The sequence below is a fragment of the Emys orbicularis genome, chromosome 1, assembly GCF_028017835.1.
Source record: "Emys orbicularis isolate rEmyOrb1 chromosome 1, rEmyOrb1.hap1, whole genome shotgun sequence".
Taxonomy (NCBI): Eukaryota; Metazoa; Chordata; order Testudines; family Emydidae; genus Emys; species Emys orbicularis.
In genome coordinates, this window is record NC_088683.1 from 314,440,888 (window position 1) to 314,456,704 (window position 15,817).

At 46.6% G+C, this 15,817-nt stretch overlaps 1 protein-coding gene across 1 annotated transcript in view; it reads right to left on the reverse strand.

Moving 5' to 3' along the window:
- Window positions 1-5,014: 5,014 nt before the first annotated feature.
- COG6 (component of oligomeric golgi complex 6) overlaps window positions 5,015-15,817 on the reverse strand; it is a 99,120-nt gene continuing 88,317 nt past the window's right edge. Inside the window, exons 18-19 of the mRNA XM_065417267.1 lie at window positions 15,572-15,651; window positions 5,015-5,239 (exon numbers count right to left, since the gene is read on the reverse strand). Coding sequence (XP_065273339.1) covers window positions 5,092-5,239; window positions 15,572-15,651 — 228 coding nt within the window. The 3' untranslated portion in view covers window positions 5,015-5,091. The remainder of the gene's footprint in view (window positions 5,240-15,571; window positions 15,652-15,817) is intronic.

Consider the following 15,817-nt stretch of genomic DNA (forward strand, 5'->3'; position numbering starts at 1 on the left):
ATAAGTGAAAGTTAGTCCATTTCCCCACCAGTAATCCCATTTGTTACAATACTTATGGGACTGCTCACAGGAGTAAGTGCTAACAGGGCTGGCTTTAGGACCTGCGGGGCCCGATTCTGCGGTCCGGCTCTTCTGCGGCGGGGGTTCCGCTCCGCGTCTTCCGCGGCACTGAAGGACCCCCCCGCCGCCGAAATGCCACCGAAGACCCCGGAGCGCCCCCCCCCCCCCCACCGCCGAAATGCCGCTGGAGCGGACCGCCGCTGGGTGAGCCTAAGGCGCGGGGCCCTCTTACCCACGGGACCCGATTCCGGGGAATCGGCCTAAAGCCAGCCCTGAGCGCTAATGTTGAGTAATCGGTGTCTGCAGGCTTTGGTCCTTTCAAAGGAGAACACTGCTTCACATTTTCTGATGAATGTGTGTTACAGAATCAACATGGGCAGTTTTTTCCTTATTGACTTTTATTTTACAAATCGGAAACTGCAAATAAAAAGCTCATCTAGTCTTTTTTTCCTTTCAGAGAATAAGAGGAAAAATCAGGCGTCACCACCAAGGAAGACATAATCAGTTACTCTTAAGCTTTTATTGACTAATTTTCTCAATTATGATCCTTTGTTGTTCACCTCTATTGATCAAGCCAAAATTAGCGATTGATTTTTATTTTTTAAAGTAACAACTTTATGACCTTTACATTACTAACAGGAAAGGATGAAAGGGTTAGTTGAGGCACATCATGGAGAAGTCTCAGCATGGACTCAAGTATAGGAAATAACTTCTCGCAAATCCTTTCGCAAGCTATTGACTGCTTATTGAAGTTTGTGGTCAGTTTCTGTGACTGGAGAAAATATTCATTTAGTCTTTCCTAAACTTCAAAGCCGAAAAATTGTTCAGTTTCATGCGTCTTATCACAAGCCCATGTTTATTGTCCTCTTACTACTTGTTATGCAATTCCCATAATTTAACACGTTAATTAAACAATAGTATACAGCACATTACACAACTTCAACAAAACTGTTTCCATACATATCATGGTAATGTAAAGATCAAACAATTTAAGATGTCTCACCAGGTAACAGATGAATGAGAAGTACTGAAGAATTGTTTTCCTTGGGAGCGTCTCAATTCAAATATGTTTTATGAATTGGGGCTGGGTTCTCCATATGAAGCTTTTTCCAGGCTTGCTGGATTTCTTTCCTTGCATGATGTTAAGAGTTCAAAATGATACCATACTTTTTACTCTCCCTTTAAATTATTTAAAGACCCAAAACACCCATAACATTCATGTTTATAACAGATCAGAGTCATTATTCTAAGAGATCTAGGACACTTATATTTTCTAGTTCTTTTATATTATGCCAGTATACTATATACTAGAAAAGGAAGATGATCACTGTCCTGTGACATTACCACTGCAGTTGATTCCTAACATATAGTTGGATTGGACTATTTTTCTAGGATTACATTCTGAGTTGCTGTTCTTCTCTGCCACTGGTTCTTTTACAGACATACACTGGCTGTCGATGTGGCTGCTGATTAGCACATAACTGGTATGGAGGTATATTATTTATATAAACCTCTACAAGTGCTGGTCACAGATTCGGTCAGGTGCCCCCTGCAGGCCATCTACTCCACTGCTATGAGGGGACTCCAAGTCTCTGGGTGCCTCATCCCTCCATGGTTTAAGCCTTCCTTGAGTCTCAGCAATTTTGCCCAGTATCTTGTCCTCCCTTGGCCTTTCTGGCACATTTCCTGGGCAATGACTGTCTGCTACCCCTACACAGTTTCTCTCAGCCCATGTGTCCTAGGCCCCCAGGACCAGCGCTGACCCCCAAGATACTCCATTTCTTAAACACACCCTGTCCCAGAATCTCATGGAAAAATGTGAGCCTTCTGGTTTACAGCTTAATTCTCTCAGGAGGCATGTGTAATTGTGACGCATATAACACAGATGCATTGCCCAGAATCTAACACAATTCTCTTGTACTTAATCATATCAAGCACAAAAGAGTATGCATCAGTTAGAAAACAAACATCCTAGCTACAATGCCCCTCGCTAGTTCACCCTGCCCTTGGGAGGCCACCTGGGCTCAGGAAGGCAGGCAGGGTTTCCCTGCCTCATGCAGGCTGTTACATGCTGAGTGGCTTCTCCCTCATGGAGTCTTCCTCCCCAGTCTCTCCCTCAGCATCCCTCAATTGCACCCTCTCTGTTCCTGTGTGTTTCCTCATTTAAATCCCTGCTTTCTTTGTTCTGTGTTTGGTAACTTTCCACTGCTCCAAAAACATCCCTCAGAGAAGACTGGTTTTCTTTAATGATAGTGCTTTGACCACACAAAGGTTATGCTAAGAACTGCCTGCATCCTAAATGTTAAGTATGCCGCACTGTACTCAGTCTGCAGTGTGCGCTTGCAGTATGTCTCGTCAGCGATAGTGAATCCACACATACAGGCTTACAATAACACAGTAATGGTCATGATACAATGTCATATCATCCAGAATTCATACGTTGTACAGAGTCCCCAACTCGTCACAATGCACATCCCATAAATTTCAAATACACAATACAAAATTCTATGTGAATGGTAGCTCATCCCATCTAAGTATGCACCAGCTTAAACCGAAGCACCTGAAACAACCCGCTGTCCACCTTCTACACAAAATCTTGGAGGAAAAGAAAACATGGAAACTGAGGTCTCCCAAAGGAAGGTTTCCCACCTGTGCCTCCTTCTTCCATAGTATAAAGATCCCTTATTGGTAACCTCTGGTTTTCTGGGCAGGATTTCCTGAATGAAGCAAATATTCTCAATTTATAATAATGTTTTCACTGTCTCTTAACAGGTCAGTTGGAAATCCAGTAACATTTCTATTATATATTTTACTCTCCTTCTGGAAGCACAGATCATCTGTAAAAATCCTACACTGGTCACCAATAACTTATTTAACAAAGGTAAGTAGTTCATTTCAATTTGTTCTGCAAGTACTCTCCATGCTAAATACAGGAAATACCCACAGTGATATGATCTGCTTGCAAAGACAAAATGTAATGGTGACTACCATACAAAACAGTTCTTCATTTTCCAGTAGTACCCAAAGCCATTGCTGACACTCGGGCCATAACAGTACAGTTTTCAAGCAAGGATTAAAAATGACTTTTTTTTTTTGGTTTTGTTTAATGATTTCTATTATTTAAAGAAAAAACATTTAATCAAACACAAATGGCTCATCATTTCAGCTTCCAGAACAAGAGAAAAATGCATTATGGCCAACTAAAAACTATATCCCCAGTAGGTTTTACAGAATCATGCAAGAGTTGTTGGGATATCCGCCGGGTTTCTACAGAATTTTACATACAGCCCACATTGTGAATGACACCACAGACTGCACGAGTAATTGAAATACAGTAGATTAATATTAACAACTCCTGGTTAATAGCATCATTTTGCCAGGAGCCAATCCCGTCTTATTGACTTTAATGTTAATGGGATTCAGAGATTGTTAATAAGCAGCGTGCCCTTGCCAATGTTTTTCAGAAGAAAAGCACCACCTGCAAACAGGTTTGCAAGGCTGCAGCCAGAGAAGGAAGTGCTGAACGTGCCTGCCCAGGTTGAAGTCCCAGAAACATGCTCGGGGCCATTGATCAGACCATTCCAGCACTTCCTTCTGGGGCTGCAGCCCTGGAAACCTGCCTGTGCACAGGACTGCACAGGAGGTAAGGGGCTGTGGTCTGGCAGTGGAGGCTGTGAACAGGGCAAGGGGGAGGGGACTACAGCATGAATGCTTCAGTTGCATGGTACCTCTGCCTGTGCTGCATCCTGCCGGGGGACTGCATGTGGGGAAGGAAGTGCTGGGACGTGCTGATCCCCAACCCCTGGAGAGAGCAGGGAGAGGTATGGTACAGCGCCACAGCACCACGTAGAAAGCCCTGGCATCCAGGCTGCAGCCCTCCTCCCCGCTGCTGCCTTGCCTACAGGCAGTTTTGCAGGGCTGCAGCCAGGGAAGGCACATCCCAGAACTTCTTGTCCTGGCTGTTGCCTAGCAAACCTGTCTTCTGCTTATTAGCAACTGCTGGATAATAGCAACTATTTGCTGGCAACTGAGGGGGTGCTAGTAAGTGGAATCTACTGTATTTCCTATTCTTATTGGAAATGTGTTATACATTTTTTAACTGCCTAATGGTCTGAATTATTTTCCCTGTTAACAATGGAATATAATTCACAGTTAAGTTACTAACCTTCTAAATTCTCCTTTACGTTTGCAAGGCAATGATTTGTTCTCTGAATTTAGATTGTTATGGTATGGGCACCAGTGGCATCAAGAAAAGCACCAGAACCAATAACAAACAAAATTGATTTTTTTACCTTGTTCCAGAGACATGAAATCAGTGGGCTTTAAAGAATCTTAGTATGCCACAGTGCCAAATATTTTGAAATGACATACAGGATGTAAAGCTGATTTACTTCTAGATATTCAGAAGTATATCAGCTATATCCAAATTATGTACTATTAGGAGGGAAACTCTTTTGTTCTGTGTTTGTACGGCACCTAGCACAATGGGATCTTGGTCCATGACTAGCGCTCTTAGATGCTATGACAATACAAACAACAATAATATGCGTACTTGCAATGGGCTATTGAATAAAGCACCTAGGAATAGAATGGAAAAAAGCAGGGGGAAAGAGCAATTAAGAGAGTATTGGCTAGTTCACTAATGATGTCAGAAGACAGTGTTTCAACATCTTATTCGAAGAATTAGGTGTAGTAAGTAGCAGACTATAATTTTTCATTTCTGATCAGAAAAGTTGTCATGATCCTTCATTTCCTTTCCAAGAATAAGTTAAAAATAATTATTAATCTATATTCTATTTTCTTGTTCTTGTCTATAGCAAGAACTCAACACAAAGTGTATAGAAATGGCCAGACTTCTGTTAGACATATTAAACAAAACCCCATCACTGCCCTTCAAGGTAACTGTACGGTTATAATCAAAATTCAAAAATATAAAAACAGACTGCAAATATTGAAGGCTTTAATATTAAGGGAATGTGATGTTAAGTAACATTACAGTAAGTGTTCTGCAACATAATTTGGAAAATAAGTTTATGAGAGAAGTGATTGAACTTGATGAGGAGATCTGTGTAGTATGGTTTCCGGATCCTTATATTCATTGGCTGGATTCATCACAGCCGCATATATATCACTGTAGGCTCTGCAGACCAGTTCTGTGGACTGTTTTATTATCTGCTCTCTAAAAAACGAAAAAGTTATGTGAACAGAATGTATAGTAAAGTTACGATCAAGATATTAAATCTATAACAGAATATATGTGGAAGATTTTCCACTATCCAAGATTTTTGGATGCATCACAAGTCCTTTGTTTCAACAGTGAAAATAATCAGCTTAGAGTTTACAACAAAAACGTTTTTTGTGTCTGTGTACTATACACACATAAGACCACATATGTGATCTTGATAAGCATGGAATAAGCCTCTTTATTTCTGCAACATGAAAAATTGCAAAAAATGGAATAAACTTCATTTAATTTGCATACATGATCTTTTTACCTGCAATTTGCTGGGACTGCTAATAGAATGTTAATCCTATCAAGAGGTTTTTCCTCAGCTACTATTTTTTTTAAATAAAAAGAATCTACCACCAAAATGTGTTCCTCCCCTTGTGATATCCTACTTCACAACATGGCTCAAATATGAGCAGGTATTGAAAGTTTCCCAGTTCTGTCCAGTGTATTGTTATATTTTACTTTGGACCAAAAACAGTATTAAGATTCTGTCATCTTGTTAATTGCCAGGGCTAGAAATGAATGTTACTGGAAGTAGGAGAGTTTGGAGACTAAAATCATAACATTCTGATTTCCAAAAAATATTTGAGCATTTTAAACAATGAATTGGTGTGGTTTTTTTTCATTCTACCTGTACATTCAGTTTGCTTTAGTTACCATAACAACTTGTCTATAGTTATGCATATCTACAGTACATAGCTAGATGTAGATTAACTGTACAGTAACTGTAACTTCTGCTATGTAGGTTCACAAACACCAGGAGTTCTCAATGATATCAGGATGATCATGGGTCATAGTCACATTTGGTGTAACATGCAGTAACTCCAGAGAAGACAGCAGAGTTATACCCACTAATGCCATGTCTCAATTTGGCACCAGGTCAGGTGGACTAGTGGGATTTGAGAAGTTAATAGAATCTCAAGACGTATGTTTGTAAGTCTCCAACTATTTTTCAACAAAATTTCCTACTTTTAAATATTTGAACACTAAGCAACAGAATTTATAGCAAATGGGATTAGCAGAAATAAATTATTATTAAACTGTATTTTCTTTTGATACACTGCTAAGAATCAGGCCTTTGGATTTCCTAAATTTCTTGACTATTACAATACATGAAAATGGATCAGACACATAACAGCAAATCCAGAAATCCTGCAAGTACAGGAATACATTCACATTTTCTGGGTAAATAGATACCAACTCTCTTCTCAGCATATCCTAAAAATGTTAAACTGATGACATGTGAAAATCTTTAAGCAAATATTTTATGCAGCTACTCATCTGGAGCTGGCAAACTGAATTACATAAGATAATATTCAGTTAAAATAATTAAATGGAAAACCAGTTTATCAAAAATATTTCTATTAAGTAACGAACTGCATCAACACCTGAGCCTTTTCAACAACTGGTGTCAGTGGTGCATTTGTCATTAATTATGGCATTTGGATTTCAGATGTCATAACATAATACAATTTTTATCAATACAAACAACTGCATTTACTAAAAATAGCATCTTATTTCAATTTTCAGTTTCTGTTTTCCTACTCAAACTAAAATGGAGCTTTATTATAGCCATAACTAAAATATTAATACATAGCTTTCAAATAAAGGAATTTTCTTTATTTGGAAACAAGTACAACAGGATACACTATAAATATTTTTCCTGGTTATAGCGTTTAAATGTTACAAATCAATTATCAGAATGAATCAATAATATGGCTAATCTCTTGCTACAAGCACATGTCCTGCTTTATAGAGACAAACAATCAACTCTCAGCTCCCAACAGGACAGAAAGAACGGTTACCTACCTTCTGTAATTGTTGTTCTTCGAGATGTGTTGTTCACGTCCATTACACATTAGGTGTGCACGCGTCGTGTGCACGGACGTCGGAAACTTTTCCCCTCAGCGGCTCCCATCGGGCCGGCAGGGCCCCCCCCTCCCGCCAGAGCGGCGCCCCGCTCTAGCGTATATATATCCCTGCGGGCCTGACCCTCCCTCGGTTCCTTCTTGCCGGTGACTCCGACAGAGGGGAAGGAGGGTGGGAAGAGTAATGGACGTGAACAACACATCTCGAAGAACAACAGTTACAGAAGGTAGGTAACCGTTTTTTCTTCTTCGAGTGATTGTTCACGTCCATTACACATTAGCTGACTCACAAGCTTACCATTGGAGGAGGATAGGAGTCAAGGAGCAATTGATTGAAGCACAGCCCTGCCGACCACCGCGTCCTCTCTGGTCTGATGATGGATTGCGTAGTGGGCTGTGAACGTATGCACTGACGACCAGGTCGCCGCTTTACAGATTTCCTGGAGTGGAACCTGTGCCAAGAAGGCCGCTGAGGACGCTTGGGCCCTAGTCGAGTGAGCCCTGATCACCGGGGCTGGTACGTTGGCGAGCTCATAGCATGTGCGTATGCAAAGCACAATCCATGCTGACAAGCGTTGTGCTGAGATAGGCTGGCCTTTTATTCTCTCTGCAATGGCAATGAACAGTTGCGTCGACTTGCGGAATGGCCTGGTCCGTTCCAGATAGAATGCCAAGGCTCTACGGACATCGAGGGTATGCAGGCTGCGGTGGCTTGGGTCCGTATGGGGCTTAGGGAAGAACACCGGTAAACAAATGTCCTGCCCCATATGAAATTGCGTGACCACCTTCGGAAGGAATTTGGGGTGCGGCCTCAGTTGCACCTTATCCTTATAAAAAACTGTATAAGGGGGTTCCGAAGTGAGGGCTCTCAATTCCGATACCCTCCTAGCCGATGTGATGGCCACTAGAAACGCTACCTTCCACGAAAGGTGCATGAGGGAGCAAGAGGCTAGGGGTTCAAAGGGCGGCCCCATGAGTTTAGTTAGGACCAGGTTAAGATTCCATGCAGGGACCGGCGGGCGCGAGTAGGGAAAGACCCTTTCCAGCCCCTTGAGGAATCGGACTACTGTGGGGTTGGAGAACACCGAAACCCCCAACTCTCCGGGGTGGAACGCCGATATGGCGGCCAGATGCACTTTAATTGAGGCGGGAGCGAGCCCCTGATGCTTGAGGTGCAGCAAGTAGTCTAGTATTAATGGTACGGAGGCCTGTAGAGGCTGTATGTGATGAGGCTCACACCAGTGGGAGAACCTCTTCCATTTGGCAAGGTAGGTCGCTCTTGTGGAGGGCTTCCTACTACCAAGAAGAATTTGCTGGACCTGGTGGGAGCACCTGTGTTCCGTATCGTTTAGCTAGAGAGATACCACGCCGTGAGATGTAGCGACGGTAGGTTCGGGTGGAGTAGGCGACCCCGGTCCTGCGTGATGAGGTCGCAATGGAGGGGGAGGGCAATCGGGGCAGTCACGGACAGTTCCAGCAGGGTCGTGAACCAATGCTGGCATGGCCACGCCGGTGCGATGAGGATGACTGTCGCCTTGTCCCTGTGGGTCTTGAGCAGGACCCTGTGGATGAGTGGGAATGATGGGAAGGCATACCTCAGGCTCCCGCGCCACTGAATCGCGAAGGCATCTGCCAATGAGCCCGGGCTGAGGTTCTGGAATGAACAAAACTGCGGGCATTGGCTGTTGTCCTTAGTGGCGAAGAGATCCACCTGGGGAAACCCCCACCTCTGGAAGATTGAATGTAGGACGTCCTCTCTCAGAGTCCATTCGTGCATGCGGTAGGACCTGCTGAGGTGGTCCACTAACCCGTTTTGGACCCCTGGAAGATATGCTGCCAGCAGGTGGACTGAATGGGCTATACAGAAGTCCCATAGGAGGAGCGCCTCGTGACAGAGGGGAGAGGATCGGGACCCACCCTGCTTGTTTATGTAGAACAATAGCGATAGTGTTGTCCGTCAGAACTGACACGCTGTGGCCTTCTATGGTAGCGTGAAAGGTCTGGCAGGTGAGGCGAACTGCCCTTAACTCCTTCAGATTGATGTGAAGCAACCTTTCCTCCCTGGACCATAAGCCCTGGGTCCGCAGGTCCCCAAGGTGCGCCCCCCAGCCCAGGTCCGACGCAATACTAACGTCAGAGTGGGTTGTGGGGTGGCGAAAGGGACTCCTTCGCAAACCTGCTGCTGATCGAGCCACCAGCGGAGGGAGTTCGCCACCCAAGCTGGGATTGTCACTACTAGGTCTAAGGGGTCTCTGTTGGGGCGATACGCTTCGGCCAGCCACAACTGTAACGGTCTGAGTCTTAGGCGGGCATGTCTGACTACATGTGTGCAAGCCGCCATGTGTCCCAAGAGTTGCATACAGCATCTGGCCGTGGTCGTGGGGAATTGTTGGATGGAGCTTATGACCCTTTGAATGGCCAGGAACCGAGCCACTGGAAGACTTGCCCGTGCCGCCACAGAGTCCAGGACTGCTCCTATGAAATCCAGTCTCTGTGTGGGGATCAGTGAGGACTTGGGTACATTGACCAGTAGACCGAGCTTGCGGAACACCTGTAACGCCAGTGCCACGTGGGAGCGGACTTCGGCCTCTGACCTGCCCGCGAGGAGCCAGTCGTCCAAGTACGGGTATACCCGCATCTTTCTTTTTCGAAGAAAGGCTGCCACCACGGACATGCATTTCGTGAACACTCGTGGGGCCGTTGCTAGGCCGAAGGGCAAGACCGTAAATTGGAAATGGTGTTGGTTGATGGTGAAGCGCAGGAATTGCCGGTGGGCCAGATGGATGGCGAAGTGAAAGTACGCATCTTTCATATCGAGGGCAGCGTACCAATCCCCCAGATCCAGGGATGGGATAATAGCGCCAAGGGAGACCATACGAAAACGTGCCTTGACCAAAATTTTGTTTAGTTTGCGTAGGTCCAAAATGGGACGGAGGCCCCTTTTGCTTTGGGAATGAGGAAATATCTGGAGTAAAACCCTTTCCCTCTTAGGTCCGGAGGAACCTCTTCCACTGCTCCTACTTTGAGGAGGGCCCGCACCTCCTGCATAAGGAGTTGCTCGTGAGAGGGGTCCCTGAAGAGGGACGGGGATGGGGGGTGGAAGGGAGGGGGCGAGGAGAACTGAAGGGTGTATCCCGCCCTCCACCGAGTGAAGGACCCAGCGGTCCGATGTTATACGGGACCAAGCACAGTAAAAATGGGACAGGCGGTCCCTGAAACATATAGAAAGATCTGGTGTAAGGGTCGGTACGCTGTCCTCGAACACAGCTTCAAAACCCTTGCTTATTTCCCGGCTGCGGCTTGCCTTGACCGTGGTTTTGGCCCTGGTTAGGCGTGTTGTTACGTCTACGCCTGTTATCCCTGCCCCTTCTGTGGTACGGTTCCTGTCTCGGACGAGGGTGGTATTGCCTCTGCGGCGGTTGGGGCTTAAAGGGTTTCCTCTGTGTCACTGGGGTCTGCATTCCCAATGACTTGAGGGTTGCTCGAGAGTCTTTGAGGCTATGCAATCGGGCATCCGTCTGGTCTGAGAACAAGCCTGCCCCTTCGAACGGGAGGTCTTGCAAGGTGTTTTGAACCTCTGGGGGAAGGCCGGAGGCCTGTAGCCATGCCGAGCGCCTCATCACCACTCCTGACGTGATTGTCCTTGCCGCTGCGTCCGCGGAGTCAAGGGAGGCCTGCAAAGAGGTTTTGGCTACTGCCTTCCCCTCGTCCACCAGGGCAGCGAACTCTGGTTGTGAACCCTGGGGCAGGGAGTCCTTAAACTTGGAGACTGATGCCCAAGAATTGAAATTGTGTCTGTTCAGAATCGCTTGTTGGTTAGCGATCCTCAACTGGAGGCTACCGGATGAGTAGACCTTCCTCCCAAATAAGTCCAAGCGCTTTGCCTCCTTGGCCTTGGGGGCCGGGGCTTGCTGGCCATGCCGCTCTCTTTCGTTGACCGCAGAGACAACCAGCGAACAGGGTGCTGGGTGAGAAAAAAGGAAGTCGAACCCCTTGGAGGGGGCGAAGTACTTCCTCTCTACGCCTTTCGCAGTTGGTGCGCTGGAGGCCGGTGTTTGCCACACTGTTTTATAATTTGACTGTACTGTTTTTATGAACGGGAGTGCAATCCTGGAGGGGCCTTCCAGGCTTAGGATGTCAACCATGGGGTCCTCCTGCTCTACAGTTTCCTCCGCCTGCAGCCCCAGATTGAGGGCTACTCGGCGGAGCAGATCCTGGTGTGCCCGATGGTCAATCGGGGGAGGGCCGGACACTGTCATGCCTGCCACAGCCTCATCTGGTGAGGAAGAAGAGGTTAGGGCCTTCTGCGCGTCCTCCTCTTCCAGCAACTCCTCACCTAGTGGGCGCTCCCCTGGGATCTGTCCTATAGTGTGGGCCTGAGACGGTGCCGGGCTCGGTGCCGAGTCGGCTCTTTCTCGCTCCGGTGGTCTGGAGACCGTGGCCTCCTTACGCGAGGAGGGGCGCCCTTGCGGGGAGCGGGACCGGTGTCTCGAGGGGCCAGATCTCGAGGTCCTGGACGGGGGGCCTTGTTGGTGATAGGCCCAAGGGGTCCAGAATGGCCATTGTCCTGGCTGGCCCTACTGTGGGTGCCAAGCGGCTTCGTGCTCCCTACCGGCCGGTGCCCTGTGGGCAAATCTGCTGGACTGGCCCGAGTCTGCCTCCGAAACCACAGACGGTGACCTGGATGGCCACGGTGGTGCCGTGGGACGGTGCCGGTCCGGGGTCAGAGAGTAGTACCTCCGTGACCGGGACCGGGAGTAACGTCTTGCCGACCTGGACCTGGAACGGTACCGATGACCTCGGGACCGGGAACAACTACGAGTGGTCGGTCTTGGGGATCGCGTGGCTGACACGTCCTGGTGCCCACTCGAGTAGGGCTGCTGGGTCGGTGCCGGACGCTTGTTGGGGCCCGACGGCTGTGTGGCCCTCTGCGCCGAGGGTAGCCGGGAGTCCACCGAGGCAGAGCTCGACTGGGAACGGCGCCGTGAGCGGTGCCGAGATGGTGACCGTGATGGGCGCACCATTGCCGGCTTGCCTCTGGACGGCCGTCTTGGCGGATTATCTTTGGCTTGGAGGGGGCCCACAGCGGACAATTCGATGAGGTCCTTTGCTGCCTCAAACGTGTCCGGGGTGGAGGGCTGTTCCAAAAGCTCCTCCAGCCCTTCCTCCTCACTCGATGCGCCTATCCCGGGGCTCGACGGGCCTCTCGGCGCCGGAGCCACTGGCACCGGGATCTGTTCTGGGGTCGCCACTCCCTTAGGCGCAGTCGAGGTCTTCGTGGGTGCTGCCCTCTTATGCAGGGAGCGTCCTCGGGCCTTGGGTTGGCCCTTCGATTTTGCCGGCGAAGATGACCGGTGCCGGGGGCGGTCTTGCTGTGCCGTTGGCTTATGGTGTCCCGCCGGTGCCGGATCACGAACCGATGCCGGGGCACTCCGCACCGAAGTTGACGGTGCCGCGGCCTGATTCGAAGTGGAGGGCTGTAATGCAGCCTCCATGAGCAGCTGCTTAAGGCGAAAGTCCCTCTCTTTCTTAGTTCTGGGTTTGAAGGCCTTACAGATCTTGCAGCGCTCTTTTTGGTGCGCTTCCCCCAGGCAACGGAGGCACGAGTCGTGGGGATCGCTTATCGGCATAGGCTTGCGGCACGTGGCACAAGCCTTGAAGCCTTGGGCATGCGGCATGCCCCGCCGCCCAGGGCCGGTGTTGGGATCGACCAAACACCTAACACAAAGGAGCTTAACTACTAAGATTAACACTAAGTACTAAAGAACTGATACTGCTAAGAAGAACACTAACTATTAACGCTAAGGGACACTCTCAAGCGAGAGACAGAGTTGTTCCAACGCCGTCACGGACGGTAAGAAGGAACTGAGGGAGGGTCGGGCCCGCAGGGATATATATACGCTAGAGCGGGGCGCTGCTCTGGCGGGAGGGGGGGGGGCCCTGCCGGCCCGACGGGAGCCGCTGAGGGAAAAAGTTTCCGACGTCCGTGCACGCGACGCGCGCACACCTAATGTGTAATGGACGTGAACAATCACTCGAAGAAGAACAAGTGTTCAGCACTGGTGTGGGGCAGATTTATACCCCAGCTTGCCGTCAACTTAGTGTTTGCACAGACACATCTGGAGTCTGGTATACTACCCTATAATTTGTTGTATTAACAATAAATTAAAAAAAATAGGGGTATTTTGTACCCAGTTTTCACATTAGCTATTCTCTGTACAGTCTTCCTGATGTCCTGACATCATCAGGTCTGTCCAGCTATGCTAGCTGTGCTCCACAATCCTTTCTTTTCTCTGGAGAGTGCCACATGTACGTCTAGTGATGTCTGCTTGGCAGCCTATATGAAATCTGAGATCACTGAGGTTGTCTCCTGACCCTCTCTGCCATTGGTGTGGTGCTGTTCCTCTGACTCCGGTCACAGCTCCCATCATGAAATTCCTCTGTTGCACAGAGGGTATGTAAGGCACTCTACCAAACATACACAATTTTCTCCAAGAACTGAGGGTGACAGCTATGGCAGGAGCAATCTAGCTGAGACTAGAGAGACTATGAATGTCTGTGGATAGAACATCTCGCTGCACTTCCCCTAAGTCTCCTTGTTTCTCCAGGAGATTCCAACTCCCAACTGGGATCCCATGAGACGGCACCTATATTTATAAGTCTGCGTGACCTCAGCTGGCCTCCTTTTTGGCCCTCTCCAAATACAGGCCAAGCAGGTGGTGAGTAGTGAAAACTGCTGCTGACTGATTAGGAACTGCACACACAATTAGTCTGTACTAAAACATCCTATTATTTTTGTTACTTAGCCTCTAATAAAAAGGCCATTGAGCTGATGGGCATAGAGACTGAAATACTTTACCACCCTTAGAGGTGGGCACTCTGTAAAACGGAGGCACCTCAGCTTGCAGAAGCTTGCATTGCCACATGCCAAGTCTCTTAAAAAAACATCAGGCAGGCAGAACTCCTGTGATACCAAACAAGGAAGAGCGAGCACTAATCAGCAGGATTCACCAACATTGCTAGCAGCAAGAAAGCAGGGGAGGGAAATGCTAATGATTCTTAAACTTTATGGTGGCAAAAATAATTTTTCAGTCATACATACAACCATTTTAGTGACAAGACAGTGTCCTGTGTAATGAATACATACAAATGGACAGTTAATGTTGCTGATACTGCTGACTTCTGTAGTATTAAAATAATAAATTTAATCTCATATTAACAGTTTTTCACATGATACTATATAATCAGTGTATTTTCACAAAGTACCAAAAATAGTGGCAAGAGACCGTTTGATCACAGTAGCAAATCTAATTTTTTGAATGTAAGTGTTATACAATGTCTTCATGAGCTTCACATTTAATTGGAAAGAAATTCTTGGCATATTCTAGCCTTAAGGTTGAGTATGCCCATATTTGTCATATTTTAAAATATCTTCATGAAAACAAGAGGAGAGATACATAATAAAATCCTCACTTAATACTTCAAAGTAGAAGTCACAAAATTCTGCAAAAAATAATTGCAGCACCACATTAAATGAGACAAGAATATCAATATTCTACAGTACAGTGCAACAAAGCTGTAGAATTCTATAAAGTAGATATAGAAATTGGAATAAAAAAATCTTCTATGGGGAATTACGTATTTCATATATCTTTGGAAGGCTTATAAAATAACTAAAACAATTTCCAACAGAGACGAGAAACTGATAATGATACAGGGAATATGTTCTAAATCAGTGTTTCTCAAACTGGGGTCGCCGCTTTTGTAGGGAAAGCCCCTGGCGGGCCGGGCCGGTTTGTTTACCTTCCCCGTCTGCAGGTCCGGCCGATCGCGGCTCCCACTGGCCGCGGTTCGCCGCTCCAGGCCAATGGGAGCTGCTGGAAGCGGCGCGGGCCCAGTTTGAGAAACATGGTTCTAAATAGATTAGTGTGATTCATAGGCTTGCCAAGGCCAGAAGGGATCATTGTGATAATCCAGTCTGCCCTCCACTATAACATAGGCCATAGAACTTCCCCAAAATAATTCCTAGAGCATATCTTTTAGAAAATCATCCAATCTTGATTTTAAAATGGTCAGTGATGGAGAATCCATCACAACCCTTGACAAATTGTTCCAATGGTTAACTACTCTCACCATTTAAAAATTTATGCCTTATTTCCAATCTGTATTTGTCATGTCAGTGTGTTCATGGACTCCAGAGTAGCTACTTTAGAAAGTTATAAAATTACCCCTTACTAACTACTTGCTCAAGAAAGTGCAACCATAACAAATTAAAGTAGAACCTAAAAGCATATCTGAATAGCATTTACAATTGAATAATTCCACTTCTAACATACTCTGCTATATTCCACTCAATCTGTACCTTTTTAATGTGCAAAAGTAAAGAACAAAGAAATTCAGTCAAAACACTTACTTCACAGTAGCACTTAGAAGGAAATTGAGTTGTGGCATTAACAGATTATCAGGAGCAGACAGGTAACGATCAAACTGAACCTAGAAGAAGTAATAAAAAGTAAGAGCTTGGCAACATACACCACACCAAAGCACCAAGAACATACTACAGACCACTACATGCAAATTTCCTCTAAAATGCAGTCCTCCTCTGAAAAGTGACTATATTAAAATGGCACCTTCTTACTTAGCCAATTAGCTCCTATAT